Source organism: Plutella xylostella, chromosome 20 (assembly GCF_932276165.1).
Source record: "Plutella xylostella chromosome 20, ilPluXylo3.1, whole genome shotgun sequence".
NCBI lineage: Eukaryota > Metazoa > Arthropoda > Insecta > Lepidoptera > Plutellidae > Plutella > Plutella xylostella.
In genome coordinates, this window is record NC_064000.1 from 4,367,133 (window position 1) to 4,385,886 (window position 18,754).

Sequence of the window (18,754 nt, forward strand, 5' to 3'; positions counted from 1 at the left end):
ATCGAAGCTAGATTGTTACTAAATCATAATAATGAACTACAAAAAATTACAACTGTTTCTTGGGATAATAAATTAATAACTTTATAATAAATTTATAACTTTATGAGGAAATGAATGTTAGCCCTATAGGAAAAAGAGCCCTTATATTATATTTAATCGTAGGCTTTTTCATCACTTTTTATTTGACGACCGAATGGCGTAGTGGTTAGTGACCCTGACTACTGAACCGATGGTCCCGGGTTCGATTCCCGGCTGGGGCAGATATTTGTTTAAACACAGATATTTGTTCACGGGTCTTGGATGTCCCCGTAAAATGGCAATAGGCCCGCCCCTTATTACATTGGGACTAACATAACACTCTGGCAAAAGTGGGTGCAGCAATGTACCTCTGCCTACCCCGCAAGGGAGTACATTAGTACAAGGCGTGAGTGTGTGAGTGTGCGTAGGCTTTTTCGCTGTCAGGGTCAAACATTATAACCAGATAAACCAGAGGAACCTATAAGTCATGTAATTTAGCTCTTCCTGCCCCCACGACCAAAACCAAAAAAATCGCGTAACTATTAAATAAAATCCAAAATGTATTGGCATAAGATTTATTTGTGTAAACGAAATACATATCCTTGCATGGGCCAGCGTTTGATAGCCAATATGACATCAACGAGTACCCAAATACTTAACGTTACTGCATTTAATTATATTACACTGTTTAATCACTTATTCGATCACATTTCACAGCTAAGATACACCAAAATTTATAATAATTATGAAATCTTATTAGATAATCAAAATAATTAACTAAGCTAACTAGGAGGTTTAGTTATACAGGGTGCAGCAAAACTAGTATGGTATGCCGAAAAATAATTGTCACTATTTTGTAATTTTCAAAAGTAGTAGTAGAACAAAAGTTGTTCAGAATGACCCACCAAATCACCGGTTTCGGCCTCTTTTGCAACACCCTGTATAAACAATTTCAACATTAACTTCGCCTATAAACTTTTATTTGGAGTGTCGTAGGACATGGATGCTGAGGGGTCACTCTAGATTACGAAAAAATATAATTTCGGATCTCAGCTGCGCTGAGGCTGACCAGGAAATAAATTGATTCTCACGAGCTATTGGTGTTATTTTGACAGGTGTCATTCAGCACAATACAATGTACCTTGTAATGACCACACCGCAGTACGACTTATACAGGGTGATTCTTTCGTAGGTGCATATCCGGAAGTATGTTACAGAGCTCTTCATTCTGAACAACTTTTGATGACCTTGGGATATAACGAAAAAAAAAGATGCTTCCCCATACAAAAATCGATTGTTTACGTGACACTGTGTATGGGCAGTAGATATTTTTTTTCGAGAATATCCCAAGGTCATTAATATCAAAAGTTGTTCAGAATTAACAGCTCTGTAACATACTTCCGGATATGCACGTATGAAAGAATCACCCTGTATTTACTAGGTGTAATATTTGTAGTAATAAATTTCTTCTAATTTGTTGGTATACGATATTGCAGTGGGACAAGGATAATTGTATATTTGTAACAACTTATAATGCTGACTGTATGCATGCTAATGCACCTAAAGGTCACCGCACATATAACCGTAACGTAAAGGGATCGTCGATCGCCTCTTTTTTAGGGTTCCGTAGCCAAAATGGCAAAAACGGAACCCTTATAGTTTCGTCATGTCCGTCTGTCCGTCTGTCCGTCTGTCACAGCCGATTTACTCGGAAACTATAAGTACTACAGTGATGAAATTTGATGGGAATATGTGTTGTATGAACCGCTACAAAAATATGACACTAAATAGTAAAAAAAAGAATTGGGGGTGGGGCCCCCCATACATGTAACTGAGGGATGAAATTTTTTTTTTCGATGTACATACCCGTGTGGGGTATCAATGGAAAGGTCTTTTAAAATGATATAAAGTTTTCTAAAAAACATTTTTCTTAGTGAACGGTTTTTGAGATATCAGCTCTCAAAGTCGTAAAAAGTATGTCCCCCCCCCTCTATTTTTATAACTACTGGGTATAAAATTCTAAAAAAAATAGAGGTGATGCATGCTAATTAACTCTTTCAACGATTTTTGGTTTGATCAAAGTATCTCTTATAGTTTTTGAGATAGGTTGATTTAACTATTTGCTGCTACGGAACCCTTTGTGCGCGAGCCCGACTCGCACTTGGCCGGTTTTTTCTTATTTACGGGTATATGTGCAGTGACCTTAACCCGACTGGACATGGTCCTGACCTGATAGAAACTATAAAATACTTGTAGATGTTACAAAAGTGGTAAGTATAGTAGTAGGGGTAACTCAGGGGTCATTCTGGACAACTTTTGATCTACGACTTTTACCCTCTTTTAGCTTACTTTACCACATATGTAACTTGTATGGTGGCGTTCTATTTGGTGTGTACGATGCCTTACAAAAAATTAATCAGTCAAACATTATAAACTTTTTTTTTGTATATGTCTTAGATGGAAATACGCACATTTTATTTTAACATCCTATGAATACTATTCCAAGATTAAATTGACTAAACATTTTTCAGGGATAGAAAAAAGAAAAACACTGTTTATATGATAAAAAATAGTAGGTACTTAATAAATCAAATTTTAAGTTCAAATGCCAAGTTAATTTAGTCTAAGATTAAATAAAATTATAAGTTTACATTTCATTTAGTAAAAATAACGTTTTTTTTTTCAAAATATATTTTAGAATCTTTTTTTTTAAACTAAAATACTCATTGCAGTTCTCTTGTTTACTTATACAGGGTGTTGCAAAAAGGGTATACTAAGCCGAAACCAGCATGTGCAGCATGGCATATCTAAGCCCGAAACTGAAATCAGAATTTCAAAATTCGCGAAAAAAAATATTCATTCTCCATAGTAAAAAGTCACGTGACCAACTAAGTTTCTATGGAAAATGAATATTATTTTTTCCCTTTTTGCAACACCTTGTATAGTTTTAATTTTTTGCACCAATTAAAATAACAGGAAACCTTAATAGAAATAATAATGTTACACTGTTGACACTAAAATATGTTTTAAATAGTAAAAAATGCAAATATATTTTTATTTTTACTTGATAGTTACTTTTTTTTTTTACAATTTAAAACACATTCTAATAATCATGCCAATCACAAACTCGGCAAATGAAAAGTTATCTGTGAGCCCATTTAAAAAAAGTAAACTAACTTTTTTTTTGTTGTGAGGAGTGCATTTGCATTAATTTGTTTTTATCTAAGGTTCCCGACTAAAACGAACATCCTCCTGTACATACATAGATAAATTATATTCATTACATAATATGCAGACAAAGCGATTATCACAAATCAAGACGTCACAAAATTACAAGCATAGTGCAAATATATTCAAAGTAGCAGTGTGCAATTAAAGTTAAAACATCTGTGGGGAAAATATGAAAAATATATCAAATTATAAAATAAAATATATACAATTCAAGCGTGGAACTATTATTATCTTATACATTTGAGATCTTAAGATTCTTGACGCATTAGGGGTTGATTTTGGGCCTAATATGGCAGTGCTAAGAACTAATCTCAAACGGACATGTGAAACTGCTTCTATTGGTCGCAAAATCATGAACCTTAATAATGTTAGAATTAGAATAGCGCTTATATTCAGTGACTAACATTATATAATATGTTGCATTGTACTATTTTAAGTTAAAAAATCTATTCTTTTTACATATTGTCAGCCAGTTATGTATACTTTGTTGCAAAAGACACATAGACAGTTATTTGATTTTAAACACAAAAAAAACAGTTTTAGTTTGATATCAGCATACGCAGTTAATTATGCCTGAACCCTGTCGCAAAAAGATGGGTAAACTGAAGATAGATATGTAAAAAAAACCTATTAAAAATAATCGACACGACGGCCTTTAAATATACGGGCTCTTTTAATTCGATTCATACCGACGCCGAATAATTTTGCATCGGACCAGCCCGACAAATACTAAAGCGTTGCCTCATTGGCGTTCTTAAAAACAAAACTATGACGCAACCAAATTGAAAATCTACTCTTTCTACTGCCACGTCACGTTGCTAGCGACACCTGTGTTCTGTTGCGTAAACTGATTCGGGAATGCTTGCGCTAAGCTCATTGCACTAAACTGCTGGTTTAACCCCTGCTGCGTCTGAGGCTGGGCAGAGTTGAACAGAGATGGTTGAGGATTGCTCTGTGGAAACGCTCCCATCTGCTGTGAGGGCATCTGGCTCACAAACGGTTGCTGCTGGAACTGACCCATGCCTTGGAACTGATTAAACTGCTGCTGCTGCATCCCGTTCTGTGGCTGAACGCTGTTGTACGGAGTCTGGTATGACCCGTACTGGAACGCAGACGGCTGTGAGTTGAATTGGTTCGCAGATGGCTGTGAGTTGAATTGGTTCGCTAAATTGGCCGGTGGTGCTTGACTGTACAGCGCTAATATGCTGTCTTTAGTTAGCTTGGACTTTTCTTTCTCGGTGGGAGCGGCTTGGTTGAAGAAGTTTTGCTCTTCGGCCTTCAGGTCTGGTTTGGCTTCTTGCTTGGGCTCGGCTGGCTTCTCCTGCGGTGCGGAGAAGAAGCTGGAGAATATGTCGTCGTTTGCGCTGGTGGTGGGCTTGGTCTCCGTCTTGACCGCCGTGTCGAGGCCCAGTAGATCAGCTGATCCATTGGAGGTCTTGGCCTCGCTGTGGGCGGTTGGGGTGTTTCTGCCGAGCTTCGGACTCACTGAGGATTTGGGCTTCGGTATGCTCGGTATCACGTCCGATTTCTGAAAACAAAATATATTTATATCGGATTTTTTACTTGTCAAAATATACCGACTTGTTCGATTCTATGATTTTACACAATTTTAAGTATCTATCGCAGTATACTAGTGTGAATCGGACCGAACACATCACTGCGGTGTGAATTGTGATGCATCATAAAAATCTATGACTGTTCTCACAGTTTTCGAGTGGAAATTCTTGATGATAACTGTCTGTTTTTTTTTGATGCGTTGCAACTTGTCATAAAATAGCGCATACTCACGTTATATTTCTTGTCGGCGGGCGCGGGCAGCGGGCCCAGCGCGCTGGCGGAACTGGACTTCTTCTTGCGCTTCTGCTTCTCCAGCTCCTCGTCGATCTCCTTGTCCCTGAAGTAGTAGTAACTGCGAGTCAATCAATATGTCGCTGTGTGGTGGCAGTGGGCGGGGTGTGCGGGGTGGTGGGGTGGTAGTCGACTTGTGTTGTTTATTGCTAAAAGGTGCTTAAAATTCACTCAATTTTTAGCACATGGGCAGAAATCTTTTTTGGTGATAGAGGTAATAGGGTTTTTTAGGGACTTATGTAGGTACAGCGACTTTTTAGGCTGCAAAGCGTATATAGGCGACCATAATAATTAATATTATAGTGATGAAACGATTAAATTTTTATTGTGATTCCTGTAGACAATAAATAGATAAACAATTGATTGAATGAAAAACGTATGTACCAAGTCTTTTCTATTCTCAGTGAAACCATCTAGAATACCCTCGCAATAAACTTTCTTACATAATAGCCAATATAACAGAAGTCAATGAGAACCTACAAATGTTTATTGAGAGCATGTACAGCTGTGGATCAAAGGTCAGACGGAATAATTGTAGCTATGAATAGCAGACGATACGACGAGACGTCTGGAATAGACTCATTTGTTTTAAAATACCTTTTCATGTTAAATGTTTCTAATATCTAATTGAATGTTAAAATTATTATTAATCAATCGTAAATCAAAATGCTATATACAGATTATACAGGGTGAGTCTTTCGGAGGCGCATATCCGAAAGTAGGTTACAGAATTTTTCATTGTTAGTTTTTATGTTAAATTTATAAAATAAATAAATAAAAAACAAAAAATGTTCAGAATGTAGGGCTCTGTGACCTACGTTCGGATGTGCATCTATGAAAGAGTCACTCTGTAGGCCTGTCCTATATGGTCAATACTATCTGCACAGAGTTGCGCCACACACTCTGTCCTCGGTCTTTCTGACCTAGGGCCAACCAGCGGGACTCCCATTTATTCACGCTACATTAGCCCTTACATGTATTATTTAGTGACTTTGCTGACTGGGTTCTCGAGTGCAGACCACCCAGGCAAACGCAGCGTGGGACGCCCTCCTGCCCGCTGGACTGACGACCTTAGGCGGGTAGCCGGTAGTGGTTGGATGAGGAAGGTCGAGGACCGAGTGTTGTGGCGCTCCTTGGTGGAGGTCTATGTCCAGCAGTGGATGATTATTGGCTGATGATGATGATGATCATTCCTGACTAAGAAGAAAACACCCATCCAACAAACAACAACAGAACCATCCAACTCACCAGTTGACCTTCGGCAGCTGCGGCGGCACCCACTCCTTGGCTATGTACTTCTTCTGCTCGTACTTGGCTCTGATGAAGGCCTCTAGAGAGGAGTCGTTCTGCGGGCGTCGGAACGAGTCGGGCAGGTTGGCCTCGTAGACTGCTCGCGCGCGGGAGTTGCCCATCTGTTGGAGGGATACCTGGGGAGAGAGAGAGAGAGAATATAGTGTCACCTATGGGTGGGGAGGAGTTAGAAAGGGAGAGAATAAATTATTATCACAGATTAGAATTGATTAGAATGACAGATAATATATTTTAATCATAAATTTTCTTGTCATAGTTTTGATGGCTAACACAATAGCTATTTAGCTATACTGGGGTTTATCACCATGGTGAAAAGATTAGCCAGTCAGATCAGATTAGTGTCAGTATCTAACTGATGACGGTGCAACAAGGGTAGGTATAAAGAAATAGGTGATGGGTCACTGAGGAGTCCCTTTGAGCACTCCTAAACAATTTACAAATATTGTCATTGTCAAAATATTATATCACATCTACACCATTTCGAAAAGACTTGGTTGATCAGGAGAATAAATTCAAAGGCTCTTCTTTATAACTGTTGGAACACTTGAAACTCACGACTTGCTCGGGCGTCCAGGAGTCGAGGTTGACGCTCTTGACCTTGGAGATGTGCACGCCGAGGTTGCGGTGGATGCCGGCGCAGCGGATGCACAGGAAGATGCCCAGGTTCCACGACGCCCAGCGCGGCCCTGCAGCAGGGAGGGGAGGATATAGTAATTGTATTATGGACAAAGTCTGTGTGTTATCTAAGGAGCAAGAGTCACTATAAAAAATATATGGTTTGTTTTGTTGTGCACAATCCATATTTATTCATTTATTTTATTTTTTAGGAAAACTTTTTTTTTAGTCAACACTTTAATTTGCAATCGGTCTTTAGTGACCATAAGCAGTTGTTTGGTGTGTGTTTGTGGCGTTTTAGGCACTCCCTCCCATTGTTAGGTTGCCTTCTTATTCAACTGGCCCTAATAATTGTCCTGTTTGTATTATGGACAAAGTTTGTGTGTCACATCATAATTATATGATGAGCAAGAGTTACTATTTTAAAAAAAGATTTTTTTGTAGTGCACAATCCATATTAATAGTTTAACGGTCTTATTCATAAAAAAACCTTAGTGTAGGTTTACTGAGCTCATTAGCCACAGAACACTTTAAGCCTATTTGAGGTTTCATAAAAATCTCTATTCATAATCGTTCCGTAAACCTTCAATAACTATAGTGATGCTAATAGATTTCACAGACCAAACATTTTGACATTTACCCTATTAAGTTGCCGGTCTGACGAAACCATAAACAAAAATAGCGAAAACTTTCATTCATTTATCAATCTCTATTATCTATGTTAGCCACGGCGCGGCACTTAAAAAAGTTTACGTTGGCTTAAAGGCGCAGTGGCCAAGCCATAACCCACAAAAAAAAAATTAATTTTTTACGTTACCATGGCAACTTATTTTCAGCAAATATTATAGTGCCACAAACTTATCTGTTCCGGTGAGAGCGAACTAAATTGGTCCATACCTCATTACTTACTAATGAATTTCATATTGAATTGACATAGATTATATGGACCAATTTAGTTCGCTCTCACCGGAACAGATAAGTTTGTGGCACTATAACTCACAACAAATGTCAAATCGTCAATAAAGCAGAACAGCTGTTGACCGGCCGCCATGTTTTTGTACAATAGGAGGTTTACGGAAGGTGTATAGTAGGGTCCAGCCAACTTTAGCATATCAAGGTTTTACGAATCAGTTGGAGAGTTCTTTAGCGCTATTGATTGTTTATGAATAAAGTTTTTTTGACATTTGCTTACAGCAGGCCTATAGGTCTCCCGTAACTTTTTATGAATAAGACCGTAGGATTACATTTATAATGCTACAATAATTAAAAATTCATTTTAATGTATCAATTTGAAATGACATATAATTTAAAATCTGTATAAAATACAAAAAACAAGTTAATATTATGCAGATTAGGAATAGGTATCATTTCACTATTTAAAAAAAGTCTGCAAATGAAACTGAAAATAAAAACTACAGGGAAACCTTTTATGACTATGCAAAGCATCAAATGAATTACCTAACTTAGCACATCACTGATTGAGGGCACTGGATTATGTTACATTATGCAACTAGACTAATAGCTCTCATGTATTATTCAAACCATCTTCATCCTTCATGGATTTATTAAGGTAAGACATTTGGAATGAAAACAAAACTTTATTTTTATATTATTTTTGTATTATTTTGTTTGTTTTTAAACCCTTCCTTCATTGGAAGGAGACGTGTGCCCCAGCAGTGTTGATGATGTTGATGTTTAGTTCTAAACAGAGATTTATGCATAAAGATGTTAACACATATTCAAATGCTGGCTAATTGCAATTCTTTCAACACATTTGGATGAATACCACTGCAGAGATATCCTGCATTTTTTATCAATAAAATACATAAATTACGAACTAAATTTCTTAAAGTTTACGCATTTCCATACAACATAAATAGTGTGCATGGCCAATTGATTTCAGATAACAACTTAGGCAGATTTCAAAATTTGATATGATTCATCACAAACACAGGGGTTGTAAGTGTAATTTCTCAGAATTTGAATAACTTGAACGTTGGAAAATATCCTTGCCAGGCCGTGACCATGTTTCCATACTAAACGATAACAATCCAAAAATGCAAATAATAAAAAAGAAAGACCAACTTACCCTTTGCATCGCAATCTACACAATATTTATTGTCCTCATCTTTCAACATTTGCAACAATATATTCTGGCATCGGTCTTGAATTTGTTTAGCACGATCTTTTTCACTTTTTGATGTCATTTTTGTTGATTTTCTTACAAAACAATCACGAAAATAGTAAAAAAACTGGGTGGAAATAATTTGTTGAAGACAGTCATTGACCAAAGCATAGAGAAAGAGAATTTGACAGTTCGTCGATTTGATGAGGTGTAAAAAAATTGGTCTATGATTTGGGCTATTTTAGTTCACTGCGACTAATACTTTGAGTACTACTGATTTCTTTAGTAATCGAGTGAATCGAATAATTTGTATGCAATGACCGGTAAATGCAGCTATGGAAGACATCACTAGCTGTCAAAAAATCAAAATAAATATTCGTGAAAAGTGAAAATATTTTCTGCAAGTTGTAGAATTTGATTATTATAAAATTAATCTTGTCCAGTATTTTTGTAAAAAAAAGCCTACCACTGAAATGAAACTAGAAGTTTAAGTTTTCGGTCGTTATATTTTCAAGTCTGAAAAATATTTATTGTGGATGGTTGAGATCTTTTTATAAGAGTTATTTGCTATGTATTAGTTTGAAAAATACTAAACAATGGGAAACCAACTGGTAGGAATTGCTCCGTCTCAAATCTATCCCGTGGAGCATTATCTCAGCGATCATGTCGACCTTTCTTTCGATCAAAGGTAAAGTTTATAGATAAATAATTAATCAGCTGTTTTCTTGTTATGGCCATGGCCATGTCATATTGTTCTAACCCACATCCATTATTATATCTTTGTGTTTTGTGTAAATGAGATTATTCAGTTAAATTCTGTAATGAATGATACAACGTTTAAAAACATAATAGGTATTAGTTTAAAAACAGCTAAATTAATTGTTTCAGTTCAGGAGATTAGCTAAAGTTTTGATATTTGTCCTATCCTTAATAATTCCCATGAATTAACAATAACTTGTACTACAACTTCTATACTTTAGTGCATCATGCTATCAATGGTGAAATAAAAAACATTTCATCTTTTCTTAAATTTTACATATATCCTCATCATCAGAGATACCTAAACAGACAACAATAGCCTTTCACTCAACACTTATTCTACCCATAATTCCAGTATGGGCTCCACGCGGTTCCTCAAGGTGGCTCGCGCGCGGTCCCGGGAGGGCCTTGTGGTGGTCAAGGTGTTTGCGGTGCACGACCCGTCGCTGCCGCTTGCAGAACACAAGGAGAGGATCCTGAAGATAAAGGAGCAGCTAGCGTCTGCATTCAACTGTCTGCCATTCCAGAGGGTCATTGTAAGTGATATTTTTATAGTAAACATGAAAATGACAAGGTAACATTATGTGGTGATGGCAGGGAAAGCATCAGATGACTGACGAAAGAGAACTGTAAACAAAGCAAAGAGACAAGCATGGAGAGGTCTAGGGCCAGCAGTAAAAAATAAACAGGGCTATGTTAAAATATTAGGAAGCAGTGCTAGACAGCTGCAAAATGGAAAAATATTACTATAAAATAATTCTTCTTTAAATGATACTTAAAAGTCACTGTGTTCATCTATAGCCAAACTTTATGGTAGCCTTTTGCTAGTTTAAGTAGCTCATGGCTGGTGTCAAAAATAAAATGGGCCCTTTAAAAACCATCTATGATTATTGCATAGTCTCTACTACCATTAAACTGTGAATTGTCAGATCTGAATCTCCTATTTTAAGATAATTATTTTTGTATCTCTAATAAAACTTCTGCCCTTCAACTAACAGACAAATTCGTCATAACTTATTTTATAATTCTACCTCCCCCCACTCCACAGCTAACAGACAAAGCCGGCCTCCTAATGCGAGAGTACTGCAAATGCAGCGTATACGACCGCATGTCGACGCGACCGTTCCTTACTGCGCTGGAGCGGCGCTGGGTCACATTCCAGGTGCTGTACGCGCTGCACCGGATGCACCAGCTGGGGATCTGCCATGGGGATATTAAGGCAAGGCTTAGTTTTTTAGTTCATTGGATGGGGTGGCTTAACCCTGCAAAATAAAGATGAAAATTAAAATGGAATGAAAACAGAAAATTGTTTAAACCTCTTAAAACTTTCTTTCTTCAATACAAAGATTGAATGGGGAGTATTTTTTATAATAAGACTTAAGGAAGTTCAAACTAACAAGATTAGTTGATTGAAAATAAAGTCGGATTTTTTAGAGTCCGAACCATTTTTCCACATGCTTTTATATTATGAAGAAAAAAAACTCAAATCTAATAGGTATTTTAGATTGTAGAGAGGTGTACTTTAAGTGCGTTGAACACATTCCAAAATAACCATAGTGCTAGCGAGTTATCACATGAGTACCTAAAAAAATACCCTTTGGGATTACAGTCATAATCATATTGTGCATAAACATTAACAATCGGGAAAGGCAAAAATATATAGTGAATATATTTTATTTCGTTTCTCTTACTAAATCTCTTTATCAATATGACTGTATTATTTTAATTTGCTCTTCCGTATCTAATATTATTTTCCTGTAAGTATAAGTTATGTTTGTACAATCCGTAATTTCCTACTGTATTCCTATATGGGGTGGAACTTTTAAAACACGTTTCCTAGAAGTGGAAAGGGCTCAGCGATCGTTATTAAAAGTTATGATGTTTAAAAAAAGACGCTATTCCACTGAAAAACTATACGAGGAGTGCGGTCTCCAGTCTGTCAGAAAACTTTTCATAACAAACACCATTTTAAAATATCATAAAATAGTAAAACCTAATGCAACCCTCAAACTAAAAAGACGGAAACATAAAATTGCCATCGTCCCAAGTACTAAAACTAAATTTGCCAGTATACAATTCCAAACACGTTCTGCCCAACTATATAATAGGTTCAACAAACAGCTGGACATCGCGGACAAAACATACAAAGAATGCAAAATTTCTGTAAGCGAGTGGCTAGCTAAACTTAATTATACGGAAACAGAGGAACTTTTATCGGAATTGTCGTAATATTACACTTACAGTTACAATTAAGCACACTCAACTGATACACAATTACACACCTTCACACATACACACTCACACACACACGCACAAACACACACACACACGCGCACACTCCACGCAGGTACTTTTATATTTATAATTAATTAATTACGTACACATTCTGAATTGTTATTTTTAATTTTTAATTTTTAATCTATTGCATGCAAAACCAAAAATTGTTAATCAGTAATAAACGCTTAAGTTTAAACTAGATGATATACAGGAAGAGCGGAGTCTCCTGGCACAGGCGTTTCCAACGCCTAAAAGGAGGCTTCAAATTACTACTTATTAAGAAATCTTTGTTAAGACAATAAACAATTTTTGTATTTTGTATTTTTGTATTTGTATTTGTTTGTATTTTTTTTGCACTTTCCTCTTTTCTTATGTATAATTTCTCTACTCCGAGGAAGTCTGGAAGAAATTACTCTTAGTAATAAGGCCGCCAATTGTACCATCTATGTTGTGTATTTCCTCGTCGTAATTTCTGTGTTTGTGTGCAATAAAGAATTATCTATCTATCTAAAAATCTAATTAATTCCACCCTCCTTCACCCACAGTTAGAGAACATAATGGTGACCTCCTGGCTGTGGGTGCTCCTGACGGACATCGCGTCGTTCAAGCCGACCTTCCTGCCTGAGGACAACCCGGCCGACTTCAGCTACTTCTTCGACACGTCGCGGCGAAGGCTCTGCTATGTGGCTCCGGAGCGGATTGTGAAGACGGAGGCGGGGCATCGCCCGCCGGTGAGTTAGAGAGAGATAGAATAGATAAGAGAAGGACCAGGAGGGTTTTTTATATGTGGGGACATCTCACACACGGCCATCCGAGCCCAAGCTAGGCAGAGCCTGTGTTATGGGTATCGGACAGCTGAGATATCTACACAAATACATAGATAGATAGGTACATATTAAATATAAATATCAACACCCAAGACCCGAGTACAAATATCTGTCTTTAAACAAATATCTACCCCAGCCGGGAATCGAACCCTGGACCTTCGGCATAGCAGTCAGGGCCACTACGCCATTCGACCGACAATTAAATAAAATGGTTACTCTATGCTGACGAAAAACGAGCAGAGGGTCTAGTACAGGTACTACAGGTTTGTTAGATTGTCGGAAACTATAAAAGTTTACGTTTTCTCGCATACAAAGTGGCGCCTGTAGCGGAATCTATCATGCAACTTTTGACAGAAGAAACCGTAAAAATTCATATATTTAAAAAAAATGTAAAACCTGTACTAGACTTGCTGTCGATGTCGTGCAATCATTACGTTTAGTATAACGAGATAGAGTCGCTCAGCTGCTTCTTCGACACGTCGCGCCGCCGGCTCTGCTTCGTGGCGCCGGAGCGGATAGTGAAGACGGAGGCCGGGCATCGCCCGCCGGTGAGTTGTGTAAATAGATTAGAAAGAAAAGAACGCCAGTGAGTTGTGTATAAAGATAGAAAGAAAAGAACGCCGGTGAAAAAAAATTAGAAAAAAATAGAGAGTCAATTTTTTGAAAATTATCTGCTTCTGAATACATAGATAGATAGACCGATAGTGAAGACTGAGGCCGGGCATCGGCCGCCGGTGAGTTGTGTAAATAGATAGAAAATTGAAGAGAAGAGAAGGACTAGGAGGGTTACTCTATGCTGACGAAAACGAACGAATGAGAGCAAAGGGTATAGAGCAGAGGGTGCATAAAATGTGTGTGTTAGACTAGTTGACCTTCAAGGCGACGATTTATAGAAAATATAAAGCGCATTTGGTGGAACTGTGGATAATACAGCGCTGTGATTGGTGGAGCACACATTAGAGGAGTTTATCGACGTCGATAACGAACCCGTGTAGCCCTGCCACCCTGGCAGGTGTTTGTAATTTATTTTATTCTACTTACAGGGCGACCAGGCGGGCGGGCTGCTGCTCAGCGAGTCTCCCTGCAAAGTAGGAGAGCTGGTGCCCTCTATGGATATATTTTCTGCTGGGTGAGTTTCACATGTTTATACTCGTAATAAATTACCCGTTAAGCCGCGTCCACGATGCCAGCGTGCGGGGCGGCGGAAGGCACTAGAATTATTTACTCCAATGCGGAGAATGACGTACAAATCTCCGCCATAGAGTAATTAATAATAGTCTGTGCCGCTCTAGTTAATCTGTGGTTTCCGTGCGCTGGTGTCGTGGACGCGGCCTAAACTAGTGGACAACCACAGTTTATTTAACTGCCGGACAAAGACCTCTCAAATTGAGGTGGCAGCCACAACACTCTGTTCTCGACCTTCATCATTTAGTTACTACTGGCCCTGTTTTAGGATTCAGCGTACTGGATGGCATCCCACGCTCAGCTTCATATATGCTATAATATGTTTACATTGGCTATACTTAAATTATTTATCTCCAGCTCTTAGCGATAAGGCCGTCTATTATTCATAGTTTCTCGTCTGTAATCATCGTCATCATGGTAAAGATAATTCTATTCTTATTTACCATTCCCCTACAGCTGCGCCCTAATAGAGCTCTGGAACGACGGCACCCCGGCCCTCGACCTGCCCGGTCTCCTCGCGTACCGGAACGGCTCCCCACGCCCGGCCAGCATGGCGCCCCGCGACGCCGACCCGCTGCTCAGGGAGATCCTGTTGTCTATGACAGAGAGGGACCCCAAGGACAGGAAGAGCGCCGAGCTGTATCTGGATATGGCTCGTGGAAGGTGTGTTAAATTGAATTGTAAATGGGTTATTAGATAGATAATTCTTTATTGCACAAGTTAAAGTTTAATTAAATTTTAAGTAAATTGGCTTTTAGATAGATGATTCTTTATTGCACACGAAAATGATTATTAGTTCAGTTATTAATAGGTATTTCTTTATTGCACACAAACAATGGTTATTAGTTCAAAACAATGACCTGTTTAGCCAAAATATCACAAAAAATATCATTTTGTATAGATCAGTGTACTGAATGCAAGTTTAGATTTTCATATAATACCCTAGAAATTATATTTTAATATAATTATATAGAAATTATATTTTAATATAATTTCTTCTGCCACTTGTTTCATCTTACCTAGCTACCACTAGTGGCGCCTTTTGTAAGTAAAAAGTCGCCAAACTAAATTTACATCTGCTTATATATTTTTGTCCACAGCCTGTTCCCAGAATACTTCTACTCATTCCTGCAGTCCTACATGCTAATATTCTCCGCGCAACCAATCCTACCTCCCGACGAAAAAATCCTTCGCATCCATCAAGACATAAAGAACATCATCAAAATATTCACACAGCCGTCCGATGCGAAAAACTACCAAGACTTAGTAGACGAGACCACAGACAACAAAACCATAGACACCATAGACAAGCTAAACAAAGATGGCTTCAAGGTCGTAAACGTCAAACTGACAGATGACGTAGAAGAGGAAGTTAAAACGTCAGTTAAGAAACAGACTGGGGCGGATAGCGAAGGTTTAATTCTGATTACGTCACTAGTGACGTCATGTATTAGGGGTTTACACCATTGTACCTCGAAGCTGTATAGTTTGGAAATATTGCAACTGCTGTGTGAAAATAGCAGTTCTGAAGTGATTCTAGATAGGATACTGCCTTATATTGTGAGTATATTTCTACCTGTATTTTTTATCATAAGTGACAAAATTCCTCGCTAATTGAAGATAATCATAAATAAACAATAACAAAAAATAATAAACAATAACAATAACATACATTATCAAAAAATAGCCAGTAAGCCAGCCAGCCAGCGCCATGTATTCCAACACCAAAAACAACTACCTCACAACTAAACAACCCCCCCCATCTCAACAGATCTTCCTAACCCACGACTCCGTCCCGCGGGTGCGCGCGGCCGCCATCGCGGGGGTGTCCCACGCCGTGTCGCTGGTAGAGGAGCTCCCACGCTCGGATTGCAGCGTGTTCCCGGAGTACATCCTGCCGGAGTTAGCTCCGCGAGCCACGGACCCCCACCCCGCGCCAAGACGAGCCTTAGCTAATTATATTGGTAACTACATAAATACAATATGCATTAATAGTTGTTCCAACGAGCTACGCCTTAAAAAGTAGCCTAAGTGTTAATCGAAGGTAACATCATACCAAATTTTATTACAATCGGTTCAGCTGTTTTGACGTGAAGAGGTAACAAACATACACACACACACACACACATACGCACAAACTGTCGCCTTTATAATATTACTAGCTGTTCCCGCGAGCTTCGCGTCACCTTAATTAGTTTTCCCGTGGGAATTCCGGGATAAAAAGTAGCCTATATTCTTTTTTAGGGTCTAGACCATATGTATACTAAATTTCATTCAAATCCGTTTAGTAGTTTTGGCATGAAAGAGTGAGAGAAAAAGCAGACAGACAGACACAGTTACTTTCGCATTTATAATATGTATTGGTAACTTGTATAGTTACAATATCTTGGTAAGTATACAACATGTTGCCGCGGCGGCGGTGGCGGGGCGTCCCACGCCGTGTCACTAGTAGAGGACCTCCCACGCTCAGACTGCAGCGTGTTCCCGGAGTACATCCTGCCGGAGCTGGCGCCGCGGGCCACGGACCCCCACCCCGCGCCGCGACGCGCGCTGGCTAACTATATTGGTGACTATATATACTTACCACTAGATATACTACAACCTACAACTAGTCACTATAGGGATTCAGTCCTTGAAGAAATGAAAAGCGATTGATTTTATATATTTATACAGGGTGTTGCAAAAAGGGTATACTAAGCCGACACCAGCATGTGCAGCATGGTATATCTAAGCCCGAAACTGAAATCAGAATTTAGATGCAACACTAGATTTCCCGCAAGCTGCGCCTTAAAAAGTTTGCCCGTGGGAATTCCGCGATAAAAAGGAACCTATGTGTTAATCCAGGGTTTCAGCTAACTCTCTGGCAAATTTCATTGAAATCGGTTCAGCCGTTTTGACGGGGGTTCGCCGCAAAGATCGGCTATATTAGCCATCTTAGGGCGCACGCGCTCCAACAGAACTAGGGCTCGAAGTGGTCGCCATGGCCGAAATCAGTCGGACCAATCATCATCACTTACAATACATTGGTAAGTATACAACATGTTACCCCGCGCCACGACGCGCGCTGGCTAACTATATTGGTAACTACATAAATACAATATGCATTATTGGTAACTTTAATTATAACACTTATCATCATGAGCAGCCTATAGCAGTCCATTGCTGGACGTAGGCCTCTCCCAAAGCACGTCACTGGATGCGATCCATAGCTTTCCGCTAACTATATTGGTAACTATACAGGATGTTGCCAAAGGGTTTTTTTATAAAAAAAAACAGTATTTTATCATTCTGATTAAATTTTCCGGTTTAGTACTTATACCCTTTTTACAACACCCTGTACAACTAGTCACTATAAGAATTCCGCCCTACAGTCTACTAGGTACCGACGAACACTTTAATAATTGTATGTGGGTAGGTTCTTATATTTGTATGAGGGTAGGTTCTTTTATTTTTGACAGTCTACTCAGTCGTTGGCAGCCTCTCGTCGGGTTATCTGCTCTTGTATTTCGGCGCGGTCTCAATATTCGCAATATTTGTATTTTCGGTTAAATATTACCCGCTGCTATTAGGCATTATATTTGTGTATACGATTATAAGTGGACATGTGATTTTGTGTGTGAGAACCTCAAGATTAAAACGGATTACTCAAGCATCGGGAGGGCCCTCCACGCCGAGCTTTGGACCTTGAACCATCACGTGAGCAAAAACCTATATAATATTTATTTTATTAAATATATTTATCAACATTTTGGTAGCAGAGCGTGGTTTTAATACGGCTATATTATTAGGTTTTCGTGTTACGTAAGTTTTTGAGGTTAGCTCAGGGCGGCGTTATCAATTCGGTTAGCTTCATTGCATATTGTTTACGTAATAATTTTACTTTCGGAATACAGTTTCTATTGTACTAAGTATAGGTATATTTATTTCGGTTCGGTCAATACTTATATTTGTGTTGGTTTTCGTACGGTAGGTACTACGGTAGCTACGGTAGCTAACTACTTAACTTTACGGCTATAATTTGATTATTATTGTAACTCAGATATTCGGTAGGTACAATTACGTCTCACGTTAGTAATTACCATATTGTCTCAGCTCGCTATGGGCGTTGAATCATTTATCTTTTAAGTTAAACATATTTACCTATTTATTAACTAATCGTGCAGTATTGCTGTGGTGAGATTTGGTCGGTGATTTGGTGATTCGACCTGAGAAAGTACCTAGTTACTTTATGTTGAATAATTTACGGCTGTAATATTGAAGTGTAGTTAATATTATTGTGAATTTAAATGGCGGTTGGTTTAGTCACTTTGTAACAGTATATATAGCTTTTTGATTAAAGATAACTGGTTAATTTCATAGTAAATATTATACTTATAATACGGGATAAAGTTTTATTTGAATAAATTTCAGGAGTTAGTAAATATTGACGTTATAAAGTGAGGTGATATTCATAACCGACCATCGAGTTCGGTATTGTTGCGTTGTTTATTGTTTAAGATTGTAATATGGCTTTGAGAGCATCGTTTTCGGTATTTAAAGTAAAACTTCAATGGCTTAT

At 38.3% G+C, this 18,754-nt stretch overlaps 2 protein-coding genes across 3 annotated transcripts in view; one reads left to right on the forward strand and one right to left on the reverse strand.

Moving 5' to 3' along the window:
• Positions 1-2,194: 2,194 nt before the first annotated feature.
• On the reverse strand, positions 2,195-9,327 carry LOC105395849 (stromal membrane-associated protein 1). Of its 2 annotated transcripts, none has more exons than XM_048628331.1 (5): positions 9,113-9,327; positions 6,964-7,094; positions 6,346-6,524; positions 5,038-5,143; positions 2,195-4,777 (listed from the first exon to the last, which is right to left on the reverse strand). In XM_048628331.1, exons 1-5 carry the CDS (start codon positions 9,228-9,230, stop codon positions 4,049-4,051), a joined length of 1,263 nt encoding a protein of 420 aa, XP_048484288.1. In that variant the 5' UTR covers positions 9,231-9,327; the 3' UTR covers positions 2,195-4,048. The 2 variants fall into 2 exon arrangements, with proteins under 2 accessions (XP_048484288.1, XP_048484287.1); XM_048628330.1 differs by having other exon boundaries at positions 5,038-5,158.
• A 183-nt stretch (positions 9,328-9,510) lies between these two features.
• Positions 9,511-18,754, forward strand: part of LOC105395854 (phosphoinositide 3-kinase regulatory subunit 4) — a 38,553-nt gene continuing 29,309 nt past the window's right edge. Inside the window, exons 1-8 of the mRNA XM_048628336.1 lie at positions 9,511-9,836; positions 10,263-10,443; positions 10,956-11,126; positions 12,730-12,915; positions 14,055-14,140; positions 14,653-14,859; positions 15,297-15,756; positions 15,968-16,160. Coding sequence (XP_048484293.1) covers positions 9,745-9,836; positions 10,263-10,443; positions 10,956-11,126; positions 12,730-12,915; positions 14,055-14,140; positions 14,653-14,859; positions 15,297-15,756; positions 15,968-16,160 — 1,576 coding nt within the window. The 5' untranslated portion in view covers positions 9,511-9,744. The remainder of the gene's footprint in view (positions 9,837-10,262; positions 10,444-10,955; positions 11,127-12,729; positions 12,916-14,054; positions 14,141-14,652; positions 14,860-15,296; positions 15,757-15,967; positions 16,161-18,754) is intronic.

Bases quoted from the DNA above. Each gene is read 5' to 3' on its own strand.
- LOC105395849 (XM_048628330.1), bottom strand. From the start codon at position 9,230: ATGACATCAAAAAGTGAAAAAGATCGTGCTAAACAAATTCAAGACCGA. The intron at 5,159-6,345 runs GTGAGTTGGATG...ATTGACTCGCAG, and splicing joins CAGCTGCCGAAGGTCAACTG to TTACTACTACTTCAGGGACA. The intron at 4,778-5,037 runs GTGAGTATGCGC...TTTTGTTTTCAG, and splicing joins CCGCCGACAAGAAATATAAC to AAATCGGACGTGATACCGAG.